The sequence below is a fragment of the Staurois parvus genome, unplaced genomic scaffold (assembly GCF_062004578.1).
Source record: "Staurois parvus isolate SC_StPar_1 unplaced genomic scaffold, SC_StPar_1.0 ptg000673l, whole genome shotgun sequence".
NCBI classification, from domain to species: Eukaryota; Metazoa; Chordata; class Amphibia; order Anura; family Ranidae; genus Staurois; species Staurois parvus.
Genome location: NW_028318469.1, coordinates 1,060,425 through 1,081,318, shown reverse-complemented (window position 1 = coordinate 1,081,318; position 20,894 = coordinate 1,060,425). Strand labels below are relative to the sequence as shown.

At 42.5% G+C, this 20,894-nt stretch overlaps 1 protein-coding gene across 1 annotated transcript in view; it reads left to right on the top strand.

Annotated features, from left to right (window-relative positions):
- The window catches only part of POLE (DNA polymerase epsilon, catalytic subunit), a 128,357-nt gene extending 122,423 nt beyond the window's left edge, over positions 1-5,934 (top strand). Inside the window, exons 46-49 of the mRNA XM_089652208.1 lie at positions 256-456; positions 545-670; positions 5,529-5,618; positions 5,703-5,934. Of these exons, the coding sequence (XP_089508334.1) occupies positions 256-456; positions 545-670; positions 5,529-5,618; positions 5,703-5,816 (531 nt within the window). The 3' untranslated portion in view covers positions 5,817-5,934. The remainder of the gene's footprint in view (positions 1-255; positions 457-544; positions 671-5,528; positions 5,619-5,702) is intronic.
- The last annotated feature ends 14,960 nt before the right edge of the window (positions 5,935-20,894 follow it).

Here is a 20,894-nt window from a genome sequence, read left to right as displayed (position 1 = left end):
CATGACACATAAACTAGTTGAGAAGAACGTTCTGCAATTATCTACAAAAAAGCTTTAAAAATTTTGCATGCATTTGATCAGTGTTTTTATTCTCTGCACATCTGTATATATTTTAATGATCATTTAGACAATGTATAGAAACTCATCAGTGCTTACTAGGCAAAATACCAAAATTAAATGCGCAAACACAATGGTTTAGCCATAGTACTACAGAAGTCTGCTAATAAACTAACACTTGGTTTATGATTTTTTTAGGTCCTTTCCTTGGATTCCAATATAACCAACCAGGTCAACAAGCTAAAGAGAGATCTCTTGCGGTTAATTGACGTAGGGGAGTTCTCTGAGGATGCACAGTTTAGGGATCCTTGTCGCTCTTACATCCTACCTGAGATAATTTGCAGGAACTGTAATTTTTGCCGTGACCTTGACTTGTGCAAAGATCCTTTACTCAGTCAGGTTTGTCCAAAGATTGGAAATATGAATGTTTTTCATATTGCACTGCCTGTAAGCCTCTTACTATTATGATCATCCCTCCCTAACACAGGATGGGTCTGTGCTGCCACAGTGGGTCTGTTCAAACTGCCAGGCGGAGTATGACTCTGACAACATTGAGATGTCGCTGGTGGAGGCTCTGCAGAAAAAGATGATGGCTTTCATGTTGCAGGATTTGGTAAGCTATACACATTCATTTGGTTCATCAATGTCGCCAGTTCTTATTTGTTAAAGGAAAACAATGCTAAGGATTTTGGTAGGGTGAGTTGATATAATATGTAGATGACACATCCATACCCCAGTTACATTGATATGAGGTTTAAAGCCTCAGTTTGTTCAGTTTTCACTATGGGGTAGTAAAAGTAGCACTACAGTAGATCATCTGGCAGGAAAGCATTTATTTATCCAGAGCGAGAGCATAACAATTGTAATTAAAACCTGGAGACACACAAATGATTGAAATGCATTGGTGCTACAGTTTCCAGCATGTTCTGCTAAGAAGCCACTTGGCAAATGGAAAGCTGCACCGAGACCCATTCCACGTCAGTTGGAGAAATTGTATGACCAAGTTTTACTTGTAGTTTGTAGGCTCAAAATTGCACAGTTCCAATCCTCCAAACTCATCCCTCATATGCTGGAATCAGGTGCTGCCTTGTTACTTCCACACATATAGTTTAGTATAATCCATAGGAAAAGCAGCAGCTGAAGCACATGGTGACGTCCCCACATCATAAAACATGCTCTGCAGTGATCATTTTGTTTTGAATGGCATTGCAACACACAATAATGCATGTTAAGATGCATGCAGTAATACACCGTAAATGTGTGCACCTAGCCAAAGGCTTAATTGAGAGAAAGGCATAGTGCAGGGTTGAAACGGTGGGCAGAGCAGTTGGAAACACTACTGGTCATCCTATTGTTTGTCTTCAGGTAGGGTATTGTCTTTTAATGTCATTTACAAGAGATCTCAGGACACACTGCAGATGAGAGCTCGGACATATAAATGGTAATCTGATATTGAATATTGCTATTGGTGGTCACATTGAACTCCGCTTGTTCTGTAATGTTGATGTTTCATTTGTTATCCAAGCCAGTTCATTTTTCCATTTTTAACTGTAAAGAATTTGTCAGGGTATGTGGATTGATGTTAGAGCCAGAGAGATAATGGTGCCCTTTGATCCCTTTTCATTTGTATGCCTGTAGAGGCTATTGAGACTGTCAGGGAACTTCTGAAACAACATAACTTTTAACAGTCAAACAGAACTGGATCCAGACCAAGTAAGTTCCTTGCTAGACCCTTCTCTCAACATAATCTATTTTAAAGTGTTACTAAAGTCTGATTTTTTTTTTTCTTTTTCAAATTAAAATAACAAACATGTTATACTCGCCTGATCTGTGCAGTGGTATTGCACAGAGCGGCCCCGATCTTCTACTTCTCGGTTCCTCCTCCGGCGATCCTGACTCCTTTTCTTCTTTGTGTGTTACCATAGCAAAAGGCTGCAATGGGGGCACGCTGTCCCAAGCTGTTTGTCTATATAGCTGCGCTGCATAGACACACACAGCAGGACTTCCTCCTGCTGCTGTACAACCACTGAATGTCCAGCAACATACAAGTATGTCGCTGGTCCGGAAGTGGCCTTCCACTGTCTGTTCCTCCCCAAGACTTACCTGACTCCTGTATCGATCCAGAGCTGTGCCCGGCTGCAAGTCTTCTCTCCCTCTCTTCCTGGTCTCACAGCCATTGGCTCCTGTTGCTGTCAATCAAATCCATTGAGGACCGGAGGGCTGAGCCTAACTATGTGTGTCTATTGACACACATAGCCCAGTTTGGGAGCGAGTATGCACCTCTACCCACATAGCAAGCAGCTTTCTATGGGGGCAGAAACAGAGGGAAAGAGGAGGAACCTAGTGCAGCAGCGGGGTCCCTACAAAGAGGTTCAGGGCCATTCTCTGCAATACCATTGCATAGAGCAGGTAAATATAAACCTGTTTATTTTTTAAACTTTGCAACCAGTTTAACCCCTTTGCGCCGGCCGCACACAAATGTGCGGCCGCCCAGCGTCTGGGCCTAGACGCCGAGCGCCCGCACATTTTCGTCCATGTAACTAAATACATATGTGCTGAGAGCGCACGCCCTGCGCGCTCCCAGCACACATGTGTGGTACTCACGGAAAGGTCCCGGTCCGCTCTTTCGAACGGGACCTTTCCCGATCATGTGACCGCCGTGACGCGTCATCACGGCGGTCACATGATTCCTAAACCACGCCCCAACCTCCCCGCCTCCCGGCGTCTGAATCTCTTAAAGGGCCGGGAGGCATCGGCGGGAAGGGGTTAAGGAAAAGGGACATTCTTTCAAGTATAGTGAAAGAAGCCAGTTCTCTCTGTCCAAAATGTGCACAAGCGGCCATCTAAAAAACTGGAACCAACCACCTCTAACAAGAGTAGGGGGTCTATGACACCATGTCTTTCACATATATTGCCATTTTAACATCATTATTCCAACGATTTGAAAACCACCTTTAGCCATGTGAATCAAATAATCGACATCTATACAGGCTTGACACCAAGGGATGGGATTATGTAACTAGTATAGTAACTTTCCTCCTTTGACCTTGCTACCACCGAAGAGGTCCTTAAGGTCTTCTCAGAAGCCCACCTCACCACCTGCCACCTGGACCCTGTCCCCTCACAACTCCTTCGGTCACTCTCCTCTTCCATCCTATGCTCCCTCACTCACATCATCAATCTGTCCCTCTCTAGAGGGGCCTTCCCCTCCCCTCTAAAGCATGCGCACATAACTCCCATACTTAAAAAAAACCCTTCTTAGACCCCACCAACCTGAACAACCTTAGACCCATCCCCCTGCTGCCATTTACCTCTAAACTCCTAGAACGCTTAGTCTACAATCTTCTGAGCTCCCACCTCACTGACAACAACCTTCTCGACCCTTTACAGTCTGGCTTTTGCCCTCTACACTCCACCGAAACTGCCCTACTTAAACTCTCTAATGATCTGCTAACTGCAAAAACCAACAGCCACTATTCAATACTCCTACTACTCGACCTCTCCGCGGCTTTTGACACGGTTGACCATCCCCCCCTCCTCAAAAAAACGACACTCTCTTGGCCTCAGCGACTCTGCTCTCTCCTGGTTCTCCTATCTATCGCAGTGCTCCTTCGGTGTTACCTATAACGCTGCCACCTCCTCCTCACTCCCTCTCTCTGTAGGGGTCCCTCAAGGTTCTGTCTTTGGACCCCTTCTCTTCTCCATCTACACCTCCTCCCTTGGTCACTTGATAAACTCCCACGGCTTCAATTACCATTTCTATGATGACGACACGCAAATCTATATGTCTACTCCTCACTTCACCCCTTCAGTTTCCACCCGCATTGCAAGCCTACTATATCGGCCTGGATGTCACTCCACTTCCTCAAACTCAACCTTTCCAAAACTGAGCTCCTGATATTCCCCCCTGCCCGTGCCACCCACACTGACTTCACCATAAATATCGCTAACACCATCCTCAGTCCATCCCCTCATGCCAGGGTACTAGGTGTAATCCTAAACTCCCACCTGTCCTTCCAGCCCAGATCCAATCGTTGACAAAATCATGCAGACTTCACCTTCTGCAACATCTCTAAGATACGACCGTTCCTAACCCCGGAAACCACTAAGCAACTTATTCACTCCCTTGTCATATCACGCCTCGACTACTGTAACTCCCTCCTCATTGGCCTACCTCATCGCAGGCTATCCCCCCTCCAGTCTATCATGAACTCTGCTGCCTGACTCATCCACCTCACTAACCGTTCTGTATCCGCCACCCCTCTCTGCCAATCCCTCCACTGGCTCCCAGTTGCCCAACGGATAAAATTCAAAACACGAACAATGACATATAAAGCCATCCGCAACACTGCCCCAATTTACATAACCGATCTTATCTCTAAATATCACCCAAACCGTACACTCTGCTCCTCGCAAGACCTCTTACTCTCTAGCTCCCTTATCTCCTCCTCCCATGCTTGTCTCCAAGACTTCTCCAGGGCGTCACCCATCCTCTGGAACTCCCTACCCCAATCTATCAGACTTTCACCTACTCTACTTGCCTTTAGGTGATCACTGAAAACCTATCTCTTCAGGGAAGCCTATCCCGCCCTTTGCTATTTCTGGATTCCTCTACTCTTCCAACCACTCCATCCCCCACAGTTACTACCTACTGTACCATTCACCCCTCCCTCCTTGATTGTAAGCTCCAAGGAGCAGGGCCCTCAAATCCGTCTTGTATTGTTACTGTATTGTCTCCCACTATAATGTAAAGTGCTGAGCAAACCGTTGGCGCTATATAAATCCTGTATAATAATAATAGAATTAAGTGGTTACACAACCTTCACACCTCCCCATCTTGTTTTTGGACAATCCACATCTGCCTTGATATATTCCATGGTGATTGGATTAAAATGTCTGTGCTCCCTGTTTGGATATAAACGCTAATGTAGGTTCCTGACACTCATTAAAACAGAAGTGGCTTATATAACCTATGAAACCTCTTCAGCAATACTGTCCTACCAGCAATACAAGTCCTATTGTGACTCACTATTAGCTATACTATGATCTCGGTAAATGAGAACTTTCACAGAGATGCACTGTAGTCCTCCTCAAGAACCTGGACAGGCAAGTATTTACTGTAAACCTTTCTTGAGAGATATTTGGAGCTGCTATTGCTTCTAAAAATACTAGTTTCCTGGCTATTATGCTGTCTTTCTGGCTTCAGTATTTTGAGTGACTCATAACAACAAGTATGCAGATTATAAAAGTAATTCATATTCCAGTTAGTGAGCTAGGGCAGTGATTCAAGCAAAACCATTCCACCCACCTTTGACTTTATATCCATTTGCTGTCTGTATATTGTGGAAGAAGTAAATGGCTATGAAGAATTACAAACTCTTTGGGGGCTACTAGTATATACTTTTATGGTTTTGTTTTCACGTCCATAGAACCAATGCATGAATTTTTTTATTACCAATCATCTTTCCTAGGTGTGTTTGAAATGTAAGGGCGTGAAAGAAACGAACATGCCTGTGTACTGCAGCTGTGCTGGTGACTTCAGCCTCACCATTTCAGTTAAGGTAAGTAATAGGTGCATAGAAGGCATTTATTGTATTGCTTTTTGTATTTTGGGTTTCGACAACAACTTTTTTTTACTGTTTCAGACTCTCATGGAACAGGTAGATGCTTTCCGGAATATTGCTCAACATTACCAAATGCAGCATCTTCTGGAGACAATTAACTGGCTGATGCAACAAAATTCACACCTTTCTAAATGATTCCATACAAAGCTATGGTTTTACAAGGCCCTTCACTCTGTGCTGGGGGACTGGTCAGTATCTGACCCTTTCTGTTGTTTGTAAATTGTAACTTCATAATAAATATTGTACTAATCTACTTATTGTGTATTGTTTTTTTTTTGTTTGTTTTTTACCAGCACTGTGGTAGTAAGCCATTCAGGGTATAGCTCAATTAAGCTCTAAGACTGCATTACATATAGAGCCATTTTAAGATCAGAACCAACATGGCAATGTTTTTTTTTAAATAAGATCTTTCTCTAATGTGTCTGATGATACATACATTGTTCTCTGTAGCAGAATATCAGATATCAATGTCTGATTTCTGAGTTAAAATGGCAAGGTACAATTGCCATTACAAAAAATTAAAATTCTAATACATCGTATAGTACAGAGCACAGGCTCCTTTATTCATAGACCCTGGATTTTATGCAGCCACTTGCAGGTGTTTAGACAAAAAAAATCTGGGACACAGCAGGCTTCAATCATGAGACACGGCACAGCAGTGCCCCTTCTGCTCCGCAGCACAGGTTGTGAGTACCCATCAGAGGATTCCCTACTCACATGGTAAGCATCAGGCACCCAGGAAAAACCAGAAGGCCAGCACACACTGTGCACTGGGTGATGATGAGGTGAATCCGGTGTTCCTCTGCTAATGTTGCTTAAAATAGGATATCCGTCTCCACCCCTCTGAGTTTCCCTTTAACCCATCAGTTAACCCCCATTCCTACTTTTTAGCCAAAGAGGAGTTTTCGGCTTCTGTGTCAGAGCTCATGGGGAAGGTCTCTGCACAGCTAGTGCCCCATTTTGCATAGTTGTCACTATGCAATTGTGAAAAACATTACAGTTTTGGTGGAGGCTGTACACTTCTGATGTTTGAACTGCCCCCAGCTGGGCCTAACTTCACAAATATGGAATCTGGATGTTTCCAGTCCACCCACTAGTACAGGATGTTTTGTATGAGGACTGTCCACAGCCTGACAAATATATTCTCCTCCCAAGTGATTTGCTCAGCAGTACCCTTTTGAGGTTGGAGGTTGAAATTCCAATGGTGGATTTAGCTATTTTATTCCTCAATAAATTTGATGCTTCCAGTTACGAATGTTCATGTCTTAAACCACTTGCCATCCAGCATACATACATAAATGTCCTGGACAGCAAGCTATACCAGGATACCTGGGGCAACAGTTAATGGTCAGGATGGCTTTCCACAGAGGAGATGGAGAAGCATCCTTTACCCAATTTCCTCTGTGATGAATAAGGCTGGAAGCGATCAGGATTTCATTACTTCCAGTTTCAGAGCTATACTTTTCTGGCTGTTACAGCCTGGGAAGCAAGCAGATCAAACATGGACTATGTTTGATCAGCTGCCCAAGGTGGGTAGGGGAGACACTGGGAATATAGACTCCTGATATCTCTATAACGAGTACTTATCACTGCCAAAAGCTGTCATAAAGGTCCTTGTTCGTCCCTTTGTTATAGCAATAAAGTTCAGTGGGGGAAAAAGAGTGTAAAAATATTATTGTCAGATCGTGAGGAAAGTACTGCCGAGAACCGGCAGTTGTCAGAGCGGGGATCGGCACCGATCATCAGGGCACTGATGATCAGTGCCCTGATGATCGGTGCCACCCGCAAGTTCTGCCCACCTGTGCCCAGCAGTGCGCCCACTAGCTACACCCACCTGTGCCCAGAAGATCACCCACCTGTGCCCAGCAGTGCACCCACCTGTGCCCAGCAGTGCACCCACCTGTGCCACTCTGCAATGTCACCTACCTGTGCCCAGAAGTGCCACCTACCTGTGCCCAGCAGTGCCACCCACCTGTGCCCGCCGACCAGTGCCACCCACCTGTGCCCACCCACCAGTGCCACCCACCAGTGCAGCCCAGCAGTGCTGCCAGTCAGTGCCCAGTGGTTGTGCCAGTCAGTGCCGCCAGTCAGTGCCGTCTATCAGTACCCATCATCAGTGTCACCTATCAGTGCCGCCTATCAGTGCTGCATATTAGTGCCGCCTATCCGTGACACCTCATTAGTGCTGTCTATCAGTGCCGCCTATCCGTGCCACCTCATTAGTACTGCCTATCAGTGCCCTTTAGTGCTGCCTATCAGTGCCGCCTATCAGTGCCCATCAGTGCTGCCTCATCAACGCACATCAGTGAAGGAGAAAAATTACCTGTTTGAAAAATTTTATAATAAAAACAAAGAAACTTTTTTTTTTTTCTTCAAATTTTTGGCAATTTTTTATTTATAGCGCAAAAAGTAAAGCGCCCAGTGGCGATTAAATACCACCAAAAGAAAGCTCTATTTGTGAGAAAAAAATGATCAAAATTTCATATGGGTACAATGTTGCATGACCGCGCAATTGTCAATCAAAGTGCGGCAGCGCTGAAAGCTGAAAATTGGCCTGGTAAATAAGGGGGTATAAGTGCCTGGTAGGCAAGTGGTTAAGTGTCACAAAGATTAAATATTTTGTTTTTCAGTGTAACTCATGGATGGCATTGTCTCTCAGGGCTCTTTTGATCACTGAAAACAATCTCGGACACCTGTGATACTTAGATTGGCTGGTGGGCCCAATTTAAGGAAAAACTACTAAAAGAGGGTGTTCCACATTATTAAGCAGAGCGCCATTTTCAAGCAATATTGGGAAGAAAAAGGATCTCTCTGCTGCCGAAAACAGTGAAATAGTTCAATGCCTTGGACGAGGTATGAAAACATTAGATAATTCATGAAAACTTAAGCGTGATCAACGCACTTATAAGAGATTTGTGGCGGATTCAGAGCACAGACTGGTTTGTGTAGATAAAGGCACATTGAGGAAGATTTCTGCCAGATCCATGCATCGGATCAAGAGAGCAGCTGCTAAAATACCATTACATAGCAGCAAACAGATATTTGAAGCTGCTGGTGCCTCTGGAGTCCCACGGACATCAAGGTGTAGAGTCCTCCAGAGTCTTGCAACTGTGCATAAACCTTCTATTCGGCCACCACTAACCAATGCTCACAAGCAGAAACGGCTGCATCAGGCATAAAAATACATGAAGATTAATTTTCAAACAGTCCTGTTCACTGATGAGTGCCATGCAACCCTGGATGGTCCAGATGGATGGAGTAGTGGATGGTTGGTGGACGGCCACCCTGTTCCAAGGCTGCGACGTCAGCAAGGCGGTGGTTGGCCCCTTTAGGGTCACCGAAGGTGTAAAGATGACCTCCGCAAAGTACGTGGAGTTTATGACTGACCACTTTCTTCCCTGGTACAGAAGGAAGAACTATGCATTCTGTAATAAAATCATCTTCATGCATGACAATACATCTCATGCTGCAAAGAATACCTCTGCATCAATGGCTGCTATGGGGATAAAAGGAGAGAGTCATGGTGTGGCCTCCATCCTCCCCTGACCTCAATCCTATTGAGAACCTTTGGAGCATCCTCAAGCAAAAGATCTATGAGGGTGGGAGGCAGTTTACATCCAAACAGCAGCTCTGGGAGGCTATTCTGACATCTTGCAAACAAATTCAAGCAGAAACTGTCCAAAAACTCACAAGTTCAATGGATGCAAGACTTGTGAAGCTGCTATCAAATAACGGGTCCTATGGTAAAATGTACCGTGACCTGTTAAAATGTTTAAAAAGTTAAAATGTTGTTAAAAGTTTGATTGAAATAGTTTTTGATTTCAGTAAATATGCTCCAAACACAACAAACGACAATTTTCAGTTCTTTACAACTTATAAAGTGTTTTGAAACTTACTGTGCGTAATAATTTGGAACAGTGCATTGTAAGTTTTTTATGTTTAAAAAAAATACTGTTATTAGGAGGTTTGTTCAATAAAATTTGAATTGTACTCTTAATAGTTGATAACATGAGAATTATGCTGACTGTTATTTACATCAATTATTTAGGTAAATGAGAAAAATATCATTTGCATAATAATTTGGAACAGGGTGTATATACAGTTGTGTTCAAAATAATAGCAGTGTGTTGAAAAAAGTGAATAAAGCTCAAAATCCTTCTGATAGCTTTTATTTCCATACACACAAATGCATTGGGAACACTACACATTCTATTCCAAATCAAAACATGAAGAAAAAAAATATCAAATTTGTGTTGTTCCTCTAAAAAAAAATTGAAGAAAAGTGAATATTAGACTGTTCAAAAAAATAGCAGTGTTTGTATTCTTCTTTTGCTTTCCTTTTGAATCACTTAATATTTAGTTGTATAAGCACTGTTTCTGAGAACTGCTGTACATCTGTGTTGCATGGAGTCAACCAACTTCTGGCACCTGTGAACAGGTATTCCAGCCCAGGATGATTGGACTACATTCCACAGTTCTTCTCTATTTCTTGGTTTTGCCACAGAAACTGCATTTTGGATGTCACCCCACAAGTTTTCTATTGGATTAAGATCCGGGGATTGGGCTGGCCACTCTATAACGTCAATCTTGTTGGTCTGGAACCAAGATGTTGCACGTTTACTGGTGTGTTTGGGGTCGTTGTCTTGTTGGAACACCCATTTCAAGGGCATTTCCTCTTCAGCATAAGGCAGCATGACCTCTTCAAGTATTCTGATGTATTCAAACTGATCCAGGATCCCTGGTATGCGATAAATAGGCCCAACACCGTAGTATGAGAAACATCCCCATATCATGATGCTTGCGCAACCATGCTTCACTGTCTTCACAGTGTACTGTGGCTTGAATTCAGTGTTTGGGGGTCGTCTGACAAACTGTCTCCGGCCACTAGACCCAAAAAGAACAATCTTACTTTCATCAGTCCACAAAATGTTGCGCCATTTCTCTTTAGGCCAGTCAATGTGCTCTTTGGCAAATTGTAACCTCTTCAGCACGTCTTTTTTTCAACAGTGGGACTTTGCGGGGGCTTCTTGCAGATAGCTTGGCTTCACATAGGCGTCTTCTAATTGTAACAGTACTCACAGGTAACTTTAGACCTTCTTTGACCTTCCTGGAGCTGATTGTTGGCTGAGTCCTTGCCATTTTGGCTATTCTATCCATTCGAATGGTAGTTTTTCGCTTTCTTCCACGTCTTTCAGGTTTTGGTTGCCATTTTAAAGCATTTGCGATCATTTTAGCTGAGCAGCCTATAATTTTCTGCACTTCTTTATATGTTTTCCCCTCTTCAATCAACTTTTTAATCAAGGTACACTGTTCTTCTGAACAATGTCTGGAACAACCCATTTTCCTCAGAATTTCAGAGAGAAATGCACTGTAACCAGCATGTACAATATTTGCAGCCTTCCTTCCTTAAATAAGGGCAATAATTGCCACCTGCTTTTCAAAGAATGAATGACCTCACTAACAGAACTCCACACTGCTATTATTTTGAACATGCCCCTTTCAATTAGTGCTTCAATTACACAGAATCAGCAGCATGCATGTCATGACTTGGGACTGTTAGATTTCTATTACTCTACTACACCTGCTAGTAAATTATTTGCCATGTAGAAATATCATTTCTACCAAAAACAGTGATTGATCAGGTTAGTGATGTCTGACTGCTATTATTTTGAACACAACTGTGTGTGTGTGTGTATGTATATATATATATATATATATATATATATATATATATATATATGCACATACAATTGCCAAAAGTATTAAGACACCCCCTCCAAATCATTGGATTTAGGTGTATAAAATCAAGCACTAATGTGTTTATTAAGGTGTGATGTGTTTTCTGTTGCGTAAACTATATTGTTTAGTTATATATCTTTTTTTTTTTTATAAGAGCGCAGTCCATTTTTTGTTTATGAACTTCTGTCTATGTTTGTGGACTGATTGATGTGTAGCTTTTTAGTTTTTATATTTCAATGTATTTATTCATTTCGATATAGAGAGCGTGGTCTCTTCTTTTATCTGAACATTTGTGAAAGAATGGGTCGCTCTCAGGAGCTCAATGAATTAAAGCGTGGTACCGTGATAGGTTGCCACCTGTGCATTAAGTCCATCTGTGAAATTTCCTTGCTACTAAATATTCCACGGTCAACTGCTAATGGTATTATAACAAAGTGGAAGCAGTGGAGTCAGCGCATGTTGAAGCGCACAGTGCACAGAAGTCGCCAACTGTCTGCAGAGTCAATAGCTAAAGATCTCCAAACGTTGTGTGGCCTTCAGATTAGCACAACCACAGTGCGTAGAGAGCTTTATAGAATGGGTTTCCATGGCCGAGCAGCTGCATCCAAGCCTTACTTCACTAAGTGCAATGCAAAGCATCGGATGCAGTGGTGTAAAGCATGTTGCTACTGGACTCTAAAGCAGTGGAGACGTGTTTTCTGGAGTGACAAGTCACGCTTCTTTGTTTGGCAATCAGATGGACGTGTCTGGCTTTGGTGGTTGCCCGGAGAACGGTACTTGCCTGACTGCATTGTGCCAAGTGTAAAGTTTGGTGGAGGGGGATTATGGTGTGGGGTTGTTTCTCAGGGGTTGGGCTTGGCCCCTTAGTTCCAGTGAAGGGAACTCTTAAGGCGTGAGCATACCAAGACATTTTGGAAAATTTCATGCTCCCAACTTTGTGGGCACATTTGGGGATGGCCCATTCATGTTCCAATATGACTGCGCACCAGTGCACAAAGCAAGGTCCATAAAGACCTGGATGAGCAAGTTTGGAGTGGAGGAACTTGACTGGCCTGCACAGAGTCCTGACCTCAACCCAATAGAACACCTTTGGGATGAATTAGAGCGGAGACTGCGAGTCAGGCCTTCTCATCCGACACCAGTTCCTGACCCTACAAATGCGCTTCTGGAAGAATGGTCAAACATTCCCTATATGAAACATTTGAATATATTTTTTATATATATATATACACACACAGTGCTCAAAAAAATTAAAGGAACACTTTTTAATCAGAGTATAGCATCAAGTCAATTAAACTCCTGGGATATTGACCTGGTCAGTTAAGTAGTGGAGGGTGTTGTTAATCCATTTCAGCTGCTTTTGGTGGTAATGAAATTAACAACAGGTGCACTAGATGGGCAACAATGAGTGTTTTTCACTAGTTTTGCATTTGGCTAGGGTCAGTGTCACTACTGGTAGCATGAGGCAATACGTGGACCCTAGAGAGGTTGCACAGGCAGTCCAACTCCTCCAAGATGGCACATCAATACGTGCCATTGCAAGAAGGTTTGCTGTGTCTCCCAGCACAATCTCAAGAGCATGGAGGAGATTTCAGGAGACAGGCAGTTACTCTAGGAGAGCTGGACAGGCTCGTAGAAGGTCCTTAACCTTGTGGGTCCAGCCTCTAAGTCTGTTTTTCAACAGAACAAGTAGCCTTGCAGCTGTAGCAGTTAGGGTTGAGACAAACCATTTAATACAGACAGAGGAACTTACCATGGTAAACTTCCATTCATGTATATAAAACCTTTATCCCAAAAGAAACCTGTTGCTGTAACTGCCTAAAAAGTGTTACATGGAGCTTGACTTCAATTTTTTTTAGTGTATCTAAATTTGCTAGTACATCTAACACTCCCCTTCCCCCAGAATGACAATGCTGTTGTCTGAAGATGTCTCCTTCGTCCATAATGTCTGCACTGTAATACAAAAGTGTGCTTACTGGCTGAATAACCTGGTGCAAACCGAGAATCGCATCTAATTATTGGCAAGCTGCAATATATATTATGTTTTTGGTTTTGAGTTTAATACATCTTTAAAGCCTGCTCTGATCCTTGGAGTTAGGCCATGCAACCAACAGTGGTATCTATGAAATTTGCCAGACCCTGGTGGTCTGGGCCAAGTGCATGGCAAACAAATATGGGAAAATTCTGATTAATCATCCGGTGCTTCATAAATTGAAGCTTTTCCCAGTAGCATTGCTTTATTGTGTAGATAGTTTGTTGATGCCAGAATCCTTGAATGGCTCCTTATATCAGTTCATTTGCTCAGAATCCTTTGGCTTCTGGACTAGTCTGTGGAGGCAGCTTGTTGGAAACATTTGGAAAGGATACTGTTTGATGGGTAACAACTCTTCACAAAGTCTTTAGGTACCTTAAAGTCATGGACAGAAACAGTACTGTCTAATCTAGTAAGAAGAAAGACAAAGTGTCCATGGCAAAATAATCTGTTGCTGGATTTCAGAAGAGTTCCTTTTGTTCCTCCCAGACCTCTGCTTTCCAGGCCAAATCCTCTCAATTTTGCTGCAAGTCCTCATTTTCAAGCCAGCACGGTGTTCTTCCAAACCAGCCTCTCAATGAGGGGGCACCCCCACTTCTGCTATTGGGACCCCCCCAGTTTATTTCTTCCTAGGCCAGAGCACAGACTAGCAATCCTCTAACCCCATTGGGGTTCCTGAACCAAAGTATCCTTTTCCTAGCTTCTGTGCCAGCCTGGCCTTAAAAGCTGTAACCCAATCTCTCCCACAGTCTTTGTCTCTTTCAGGAAATGGAAGTCCAGAAAGCAGTACATGGTATCCACCAGCTCTACCCCCCCTTCCCAAAGAGGGACTCTGACTTTCATAGTCAGCTAGGAAGCTTACAGTTTGATCACTATCCTTCTGGGACTTTTAACTCTCCAGTCTTACCCTTGTATGTCAGTTTCCAAACAGACTACATGGTCTACCCCTGAGCAGAAATAAGCTTAAGTGACCCCTTAACTCACCTCAATTAGCTGCAGGCCAGTTCATCCACCTCCCTGCAGCTCACAAAAGCAAATGGGTGGGATGTTGGTGATGTCAATGCCCTTATATGGAAACATGCCCCTAGGAAGGCTCCATATTATGAATTTTTTTTGCTGTTCTGATAGATCAGGCCGTTGTTTCATGGACTCTGGGGAGTCGAGAGCGGCTCAAGTCCTGTAACTCTTGAGTTTCCAGGATTAGCAAGACAATCAAAAAGTCTTTTCCGCAAGACTTTGCTCCAGGGATTCTTCTTTGCTGATGAGTGTGTTGAACTTGATCCTCAACTCCTAAGATTGCAGCCTCTCAACTGTACGTGAGGAAGTTACCTGCCTACCCTTATATGGAACTTCTCACGTACCTTCCCCTATTGGCCATGTATGACGCTGATTGTTCCCTAGGTGAACTCGTGAGCCTCCAGTACATGTCTTTATTTGTCAATTGTTTCTAAACTAGTCATTCTCAGGGTTCTTCCCTGATTCTTCTCATCTTGAAGAGTCGAAGTCTGCCCTGGCAGTCACACTGGACATGGAGATCCTTGTGAGATCAAGTGCATTGAGGCTTGATCCTTTTCTATTTCTACCCGTTTTTGTTTGCTTTTTTTCTTCTACCAGGCTAGCGTTCCTAGGTTTCCATGTCTAGTCCCAGTCCTTAAGAAGGAACCTCTCACTCCTCTCCCTTTTTGACCACAGCAGATTGTAATTATTCTCCCTATGGGAAAATTCTTGTTTCACCATTCTAGTGGCCAACAGCTGTTATAAAAATGGACCATGGCTTCAACCCTTTCTTTGTGTCAGCTGGTAGGGTACCTAGCAAATTCAAGCAAGGTCCTGTTGAATCTATCAGGGAAGGCATTACTTTCAGGGCAATAAGAGGTGGTTTGACTTTTGTGAATGTTCAACGGCTGAAGTAACTCTTTAGTCAGCTTGCTCTCAAAATTTCTGCCCTTATCTGAGTGTAAACCTATGGAGTAAGCCGTAATGGATGAAATACATCTCCCAAAGAACTCTTCTGACTGTAACTGCTTTGATCCTTAGTAGGAAAAGCTTGGGTGTATTGGGACTGACACCACCAGTACATTTCCAATTCCTCTTGAACCATTTTCAATGCAAATAAAATCTATGAGGAAGAAGTTCATAGGGCCCAAACTCTGTACGTGCCCCAGTTGAGTAGTTCAAACTGGCAGGACCTTCCTCTATAAACATCTGTAGCAATGTCAACATATACTAGTCACGATATCTTCCTCATCTTGGGTCAATAGAAATGGTCTTTGAACTAGGCCATAAGTTTTCTCTAATCCCAGATAACCATGATTATGCAGACTTCCGAAAACAATATGGGAGAATCAGTTGTCATCTCCCACGGTGGTCATGATACAGTACCATACAATAGAGCAGTCTTTAGTCTACCTTAAAGTGATATTAAATGTTTTTTTTTTTTTAACTAACAAACATGTTATACTGTACTTACCGGCTCTGTGCAATGGTTTTGCACAGAGCAACCCTAATTCTCTTCTTGGGTCCCCCGCCAGTGCTCCTGGCCCTTCCCTCCTGCCAAGTGCCCACAGAGCAAACAGATTGCTATGGGGGCACCCAAGCAGACTTGCTCCCAAGCCACTGCTCTGTGTGTCCTTTTACACACAGAGCCACAGCTCTGCCAAACCCCCTCTCTCCTGATTGGCTCGCTGGCTGTCTCAGCCAATGAGGAGGCTCCAGCTGCTGTCTGAACCAATGATGGAGGAGAGTTCCTGGAGAGCCTTGGTTCTCTTGCACATTGCTGAATCGTGATGGGGCTTAGGTAAGTATTGGGGGGCTGCTGCACAAAGTTTTTTGTGTTTTTTTTTTTTCCACCTTCATGCATAGGATGCATGTTCTCAAATTACCCCATTGTCGCAGGTCTGGCATGACTTCTGGTCCACCTTCTATGGAGTCTATAAGCCACATCTTGGAAAAGGCAACTTGATCTTCAACTATTGCAACCATAGCACCCAGCCCCAAGGCATGGGACCAAGGGAGATCTCCCCATTCCATCTTTTTGGCAACAATCCTGGATGTCCAGATAGAGCATTAGCTCCAATGTTCTTCAGGCCAGGTTTGTACCTCAGAGTGAATTGATAATTAGATAAGGCAGCTAACCAGAGGTGTCCTATGATATCCAGTTTGGCTGTGGTTAGAACATACATCAAAGGATTATAATCCATTCTTACTTCAAACATAGCTCAATACAGGTAATCATCTAATTTATCAACAATGGCCCATTTAAGAGTCAGGAGCTCCAACAACAGGACTGGATGGATAGCTGCACTCACTAGGAGTAAGGCTTTGGCTGATGAACGCTATTGGTAGTAGCCCAGCTGAATACTCTTAGTACAATACTCAACCCAATCCTTCAAAGCTACCATCCCCATAGAGCACATACGGCTCTTAGGCATCAGCATATGCTAAGGCTGGTGTTTCTGTGAGCTTCTTATTAAATTGAGTGAAAGCCTCACATGCAGAAGGCCAGTGGTCCCCAAAATGATTTTTGGAAGAGCTCTTAGATTCCCTTGCGTGCACATATCAGTCTTCAACAGGTCACAAAGAGCTTTTTCCACTTTTAACCATTAGCCGCCCGGCCAATGGCCGTTTGGCGGCTTCAAATGTGTCCCTGCATTCCGGGTGCACGCCATTTGGCGTGCTCCCGCACATGCGCCGTTTGCACTAATGCAGAGCGGCGCAGCAGTGCGATCTGTCACCGGCCGTGCACCTCGGACACGGCCGATGACAGATCCGAGTACCGGATCCCGTTGCTGGTACCATGTGACCTGCTGTGACCAATCACAGCAGGTCACATGACAGTTGTATACAATGGATGGCTTCATTCATGATGCCATCCATTGTATACTAGTGCCTAGCTGTGAATGGTCACAGCTAATCACATGCACATGTCATGTGATTAGCTGTGACCAAATCACAGCTAAGCACAAAAAAAAATAAAAAAATGAATGAATCGATTTCAGGTAAATGCTTGCTTATAGCAAAGTAATTCTTTGCTATAAGCAAATTGTGTAAAAAAATAAAAAATACTGATCACTTCCCCAAAGTAGTACAATGTTACTATGGTAACATTGTACTACTTTGGTCATAGTAAAATATGAAAAAAAAATCTTAAAAAAAAATGTAATAAAAAATTAAATATAATAAAAAAAAATATATATATTTTTTTTTCATACTGTCACCAGTCAGTGTCCCTGTTCACCGCCATGCCAGTTATATGATGAGCTGTACTGCACTGGTGACAGTATGTAAAAAAAAAAATAGTGAAAATAATTTTTTTAATTTTTTCATTTTCCGAAAAATTAGGACAAAAAAATACAACTTCAAAAAACTCGCCATGCCTCTTATGAAGTACTGTCTACTCTGCAAAAAGGGGTCATTTGGGGATATCTGTACTATTCTGACATTCTTGGACCTCAAGAAATTAGATTGGCCGTCAGTACTTCAGGATTGATCAATAATCAGATCTATACCATAGTTTGTGAACTCTATAACTTTCCTACAAAGTAAAAAATACATCCTAATTTGGGATATTTTCACCAAAGACATGTAGCAGAATACATCTCGGCCTAAATTTATGAAGAACAATTATTTATTTGTAAACTTTTATAACAGAAACAAAGAAAAATGTGGTTTTTTTTTTCAAAATTTTTTTTTTTTTTTTGTTAATTTAGCAAAAAATAAAAACCCCAGCGGTGATTAAATACCACCAAAAGAAAGCTCTAGTTGTGTGAAGAAAATGATAAAATTTTAGTTTGGGTACAATGTTGTATGACCGCGCAATTGTCATTCAAAGTGTGAGAGCGCTGAAACCTGAAAAATGGCCTGGGCAGGAAGGTGTAAAATTGCACGGTATTGAAACGGTTAAATACCCTTCTACACATCTCTGGTAGTATCCACAAAATCAGAGGAAAGAACGTAACTGTAATATTTTGAGGCTGTGCCTACATCGGTGATAGAAGACCTGCAGAATGTGCACTTGTCTTCTGACAATTTCACTCCTTTAAGGTGATGTTAAACTTGCACGAGTTGTTTTTCAGGCTTTCCTAGTATAGCCCCAAACACAATAATGTCATCGAGGTACACAAGAAATTACTTGGGTACTAGATCACCCAAAACTCTTTCCATTATACTTTGAATGTTGCAGGTGCACCTCTTATGCCTTGTGGCTTGCAAGTAAATTGATAGAATCTCAAAGGATATATAAAGGCTGTCTTCTCCTGATGTTCAGATGCCAAGGTATTGGTAGTATCCAGATCATAAGTCTAGCATGGTGAGGACAGCATCATTTTGCGGAGCTGTGGAAGAGGATGATGCAAGCCTCTTACTGGTCCTCATAGAGTCCACTTAGTATACTACAACTAATAAATATGTATATATAAATAAACCGACAAGTACTATGACAAATATAGCTCACAGACTCTATTTGTTATAAAGAGAAAAGAAAAAAGAATAAAAAATGTACAATGAGAACAATAAACACAATATCAAGCCCATAAATGATGTCCTTTGTAAAAATAGTGGAAGAGTTTCCACTCTAGATAATTCTTGTGACCACCTCCTCCAAAAACACCACTGTGAAAACATGTGTTTGTGGGTTTTCTCACCTCTGGAATGACCTCCAAGTTATACCAGTTCTAAACAGGCACATGTTCTCTAGCCAAGGTACTCCTCTGCGCCTCCACCCTTAATGAATAACACAGATTTGCTTCATCGCCTCTCTTCCAATAGCTTCCACTGATTATCAACAAGAATTGCAGCAATACCCCTAAAAGCAATAAATCGACACCACATGCTCTCCATTTAAACAATTTTTTATTTAAAAAAGAAAGCAATTAGATATACTCACATAAGGTACTGCAGTGCATAATTCAAAATACTTGGGTAGAACACTAAGCAAGTAAGCGTGATGATGTCACTAGGCTCTGCCACTTTCCACATTACGTCCAATGGGAGGGGAGATGGAGAATCTATGCGTCATCACTCCTTATCAGGCAGTCAAGATCCTAGTTCCCATGGCAATGAGTAAACGGCTTTAACACAGTGCCTTGGCATACAATAATCACACTTGGGATTTGCATAACAGCAAATTGGGAAGCAGCAAGTAAACATCACACCATTGCCTAGCAACATGTAAACATCATTCACAAAGCATGTTTTACTACAAAGTCCTGATCTTGATTCCCATATTAGCAGAATGAACATCACCCAAAAATCTTAGAGAGCAGCGCAATGTTACAGCACCATTCAACTATACATATATATTTTAGATAAATCTGCAATAAATAGAAATAAAAAATATATAATGAAGTATTGCACCTAGTGCTAAGGAACCTCCACTGCTCCCAAAAACACCTTGATAAAAACCTTTAAATGGATATAATTCTAATGTTAAATAATACAAATTTAATAAAAATCACAATATAAAATATAGACTCCAAATAATAATCTCTATTAAGAGAGCTGAGAATTTTTTTTAAATACCAATACTATTTATAAATGAATAAAAAACATTCCTAAAAGGCTTTTTTAAATATACACGATATTGCCAAAAGTATTGGGACACCCCTCCAAATCATTGGATTCAGGTGTTCCAATCTCCTCCATGGCCACAGGTGTATACAATCAAGCACCTACGCATGCAGACTGCTTCTACAAACATTTGTGAAAGAATGGGTTGCTCTCAGGAGCTCAGTGAATCCAAGCGTGGTACCGTGATAGGTTGCCACCTGTGCAATAAGTCTATCCGTGAAATTTTCTTGCTACTAAATATTCCACGGTCAACTGTTAGTGGTCTTATAACAAAGTGGAAGCAACTGGGAACAACAGCAACTCAGCCACAAGTGGTAGGCCATGTAAAATAACAGAATGGGGGTCACCAACTGTCTGCAGAGTCAATAGCTAAAGGCCTTCAAACTTTGTGTGGCACAACAACAGTGTGTAGAGAGCTTCATGGAATGGGTCGAATACAGTGGTGTAAAGCACGCCGCCACTGGACTCTAGAGCAGTGGAGATGTGTTCTCTGGAGTGACGAATCATGCTTCTTTGCCAATACAATGGACATGTCTGGGTTTAGCGCTTGCCAGGAGAACGGTACTTGCCTGAGTGCATTGTGCCAAGTGTAACATTTGGTGGAGGGGTGATTATGGTGTGGGGTTGCTTTTCAGTGGTTGGGCTTGGCCCCTTAGTTCCAGTGAAGGGAACTCTTAAGGTGTCAGCATACCAAGACATTTTGGACAATTTCATGCTCCCAACTTTGTGGGAACAGTTTGGGGATGGCTCATTCCTGTTCCAATATGACTACGCACCAGTGCACAAAGCAAGGTCCATAAACACATGGATTAATGAGTTTGGAGTGAAGGAACTTGACTGGCCTGCACAGAGTCCTGACCTCAACCGGATGGAAC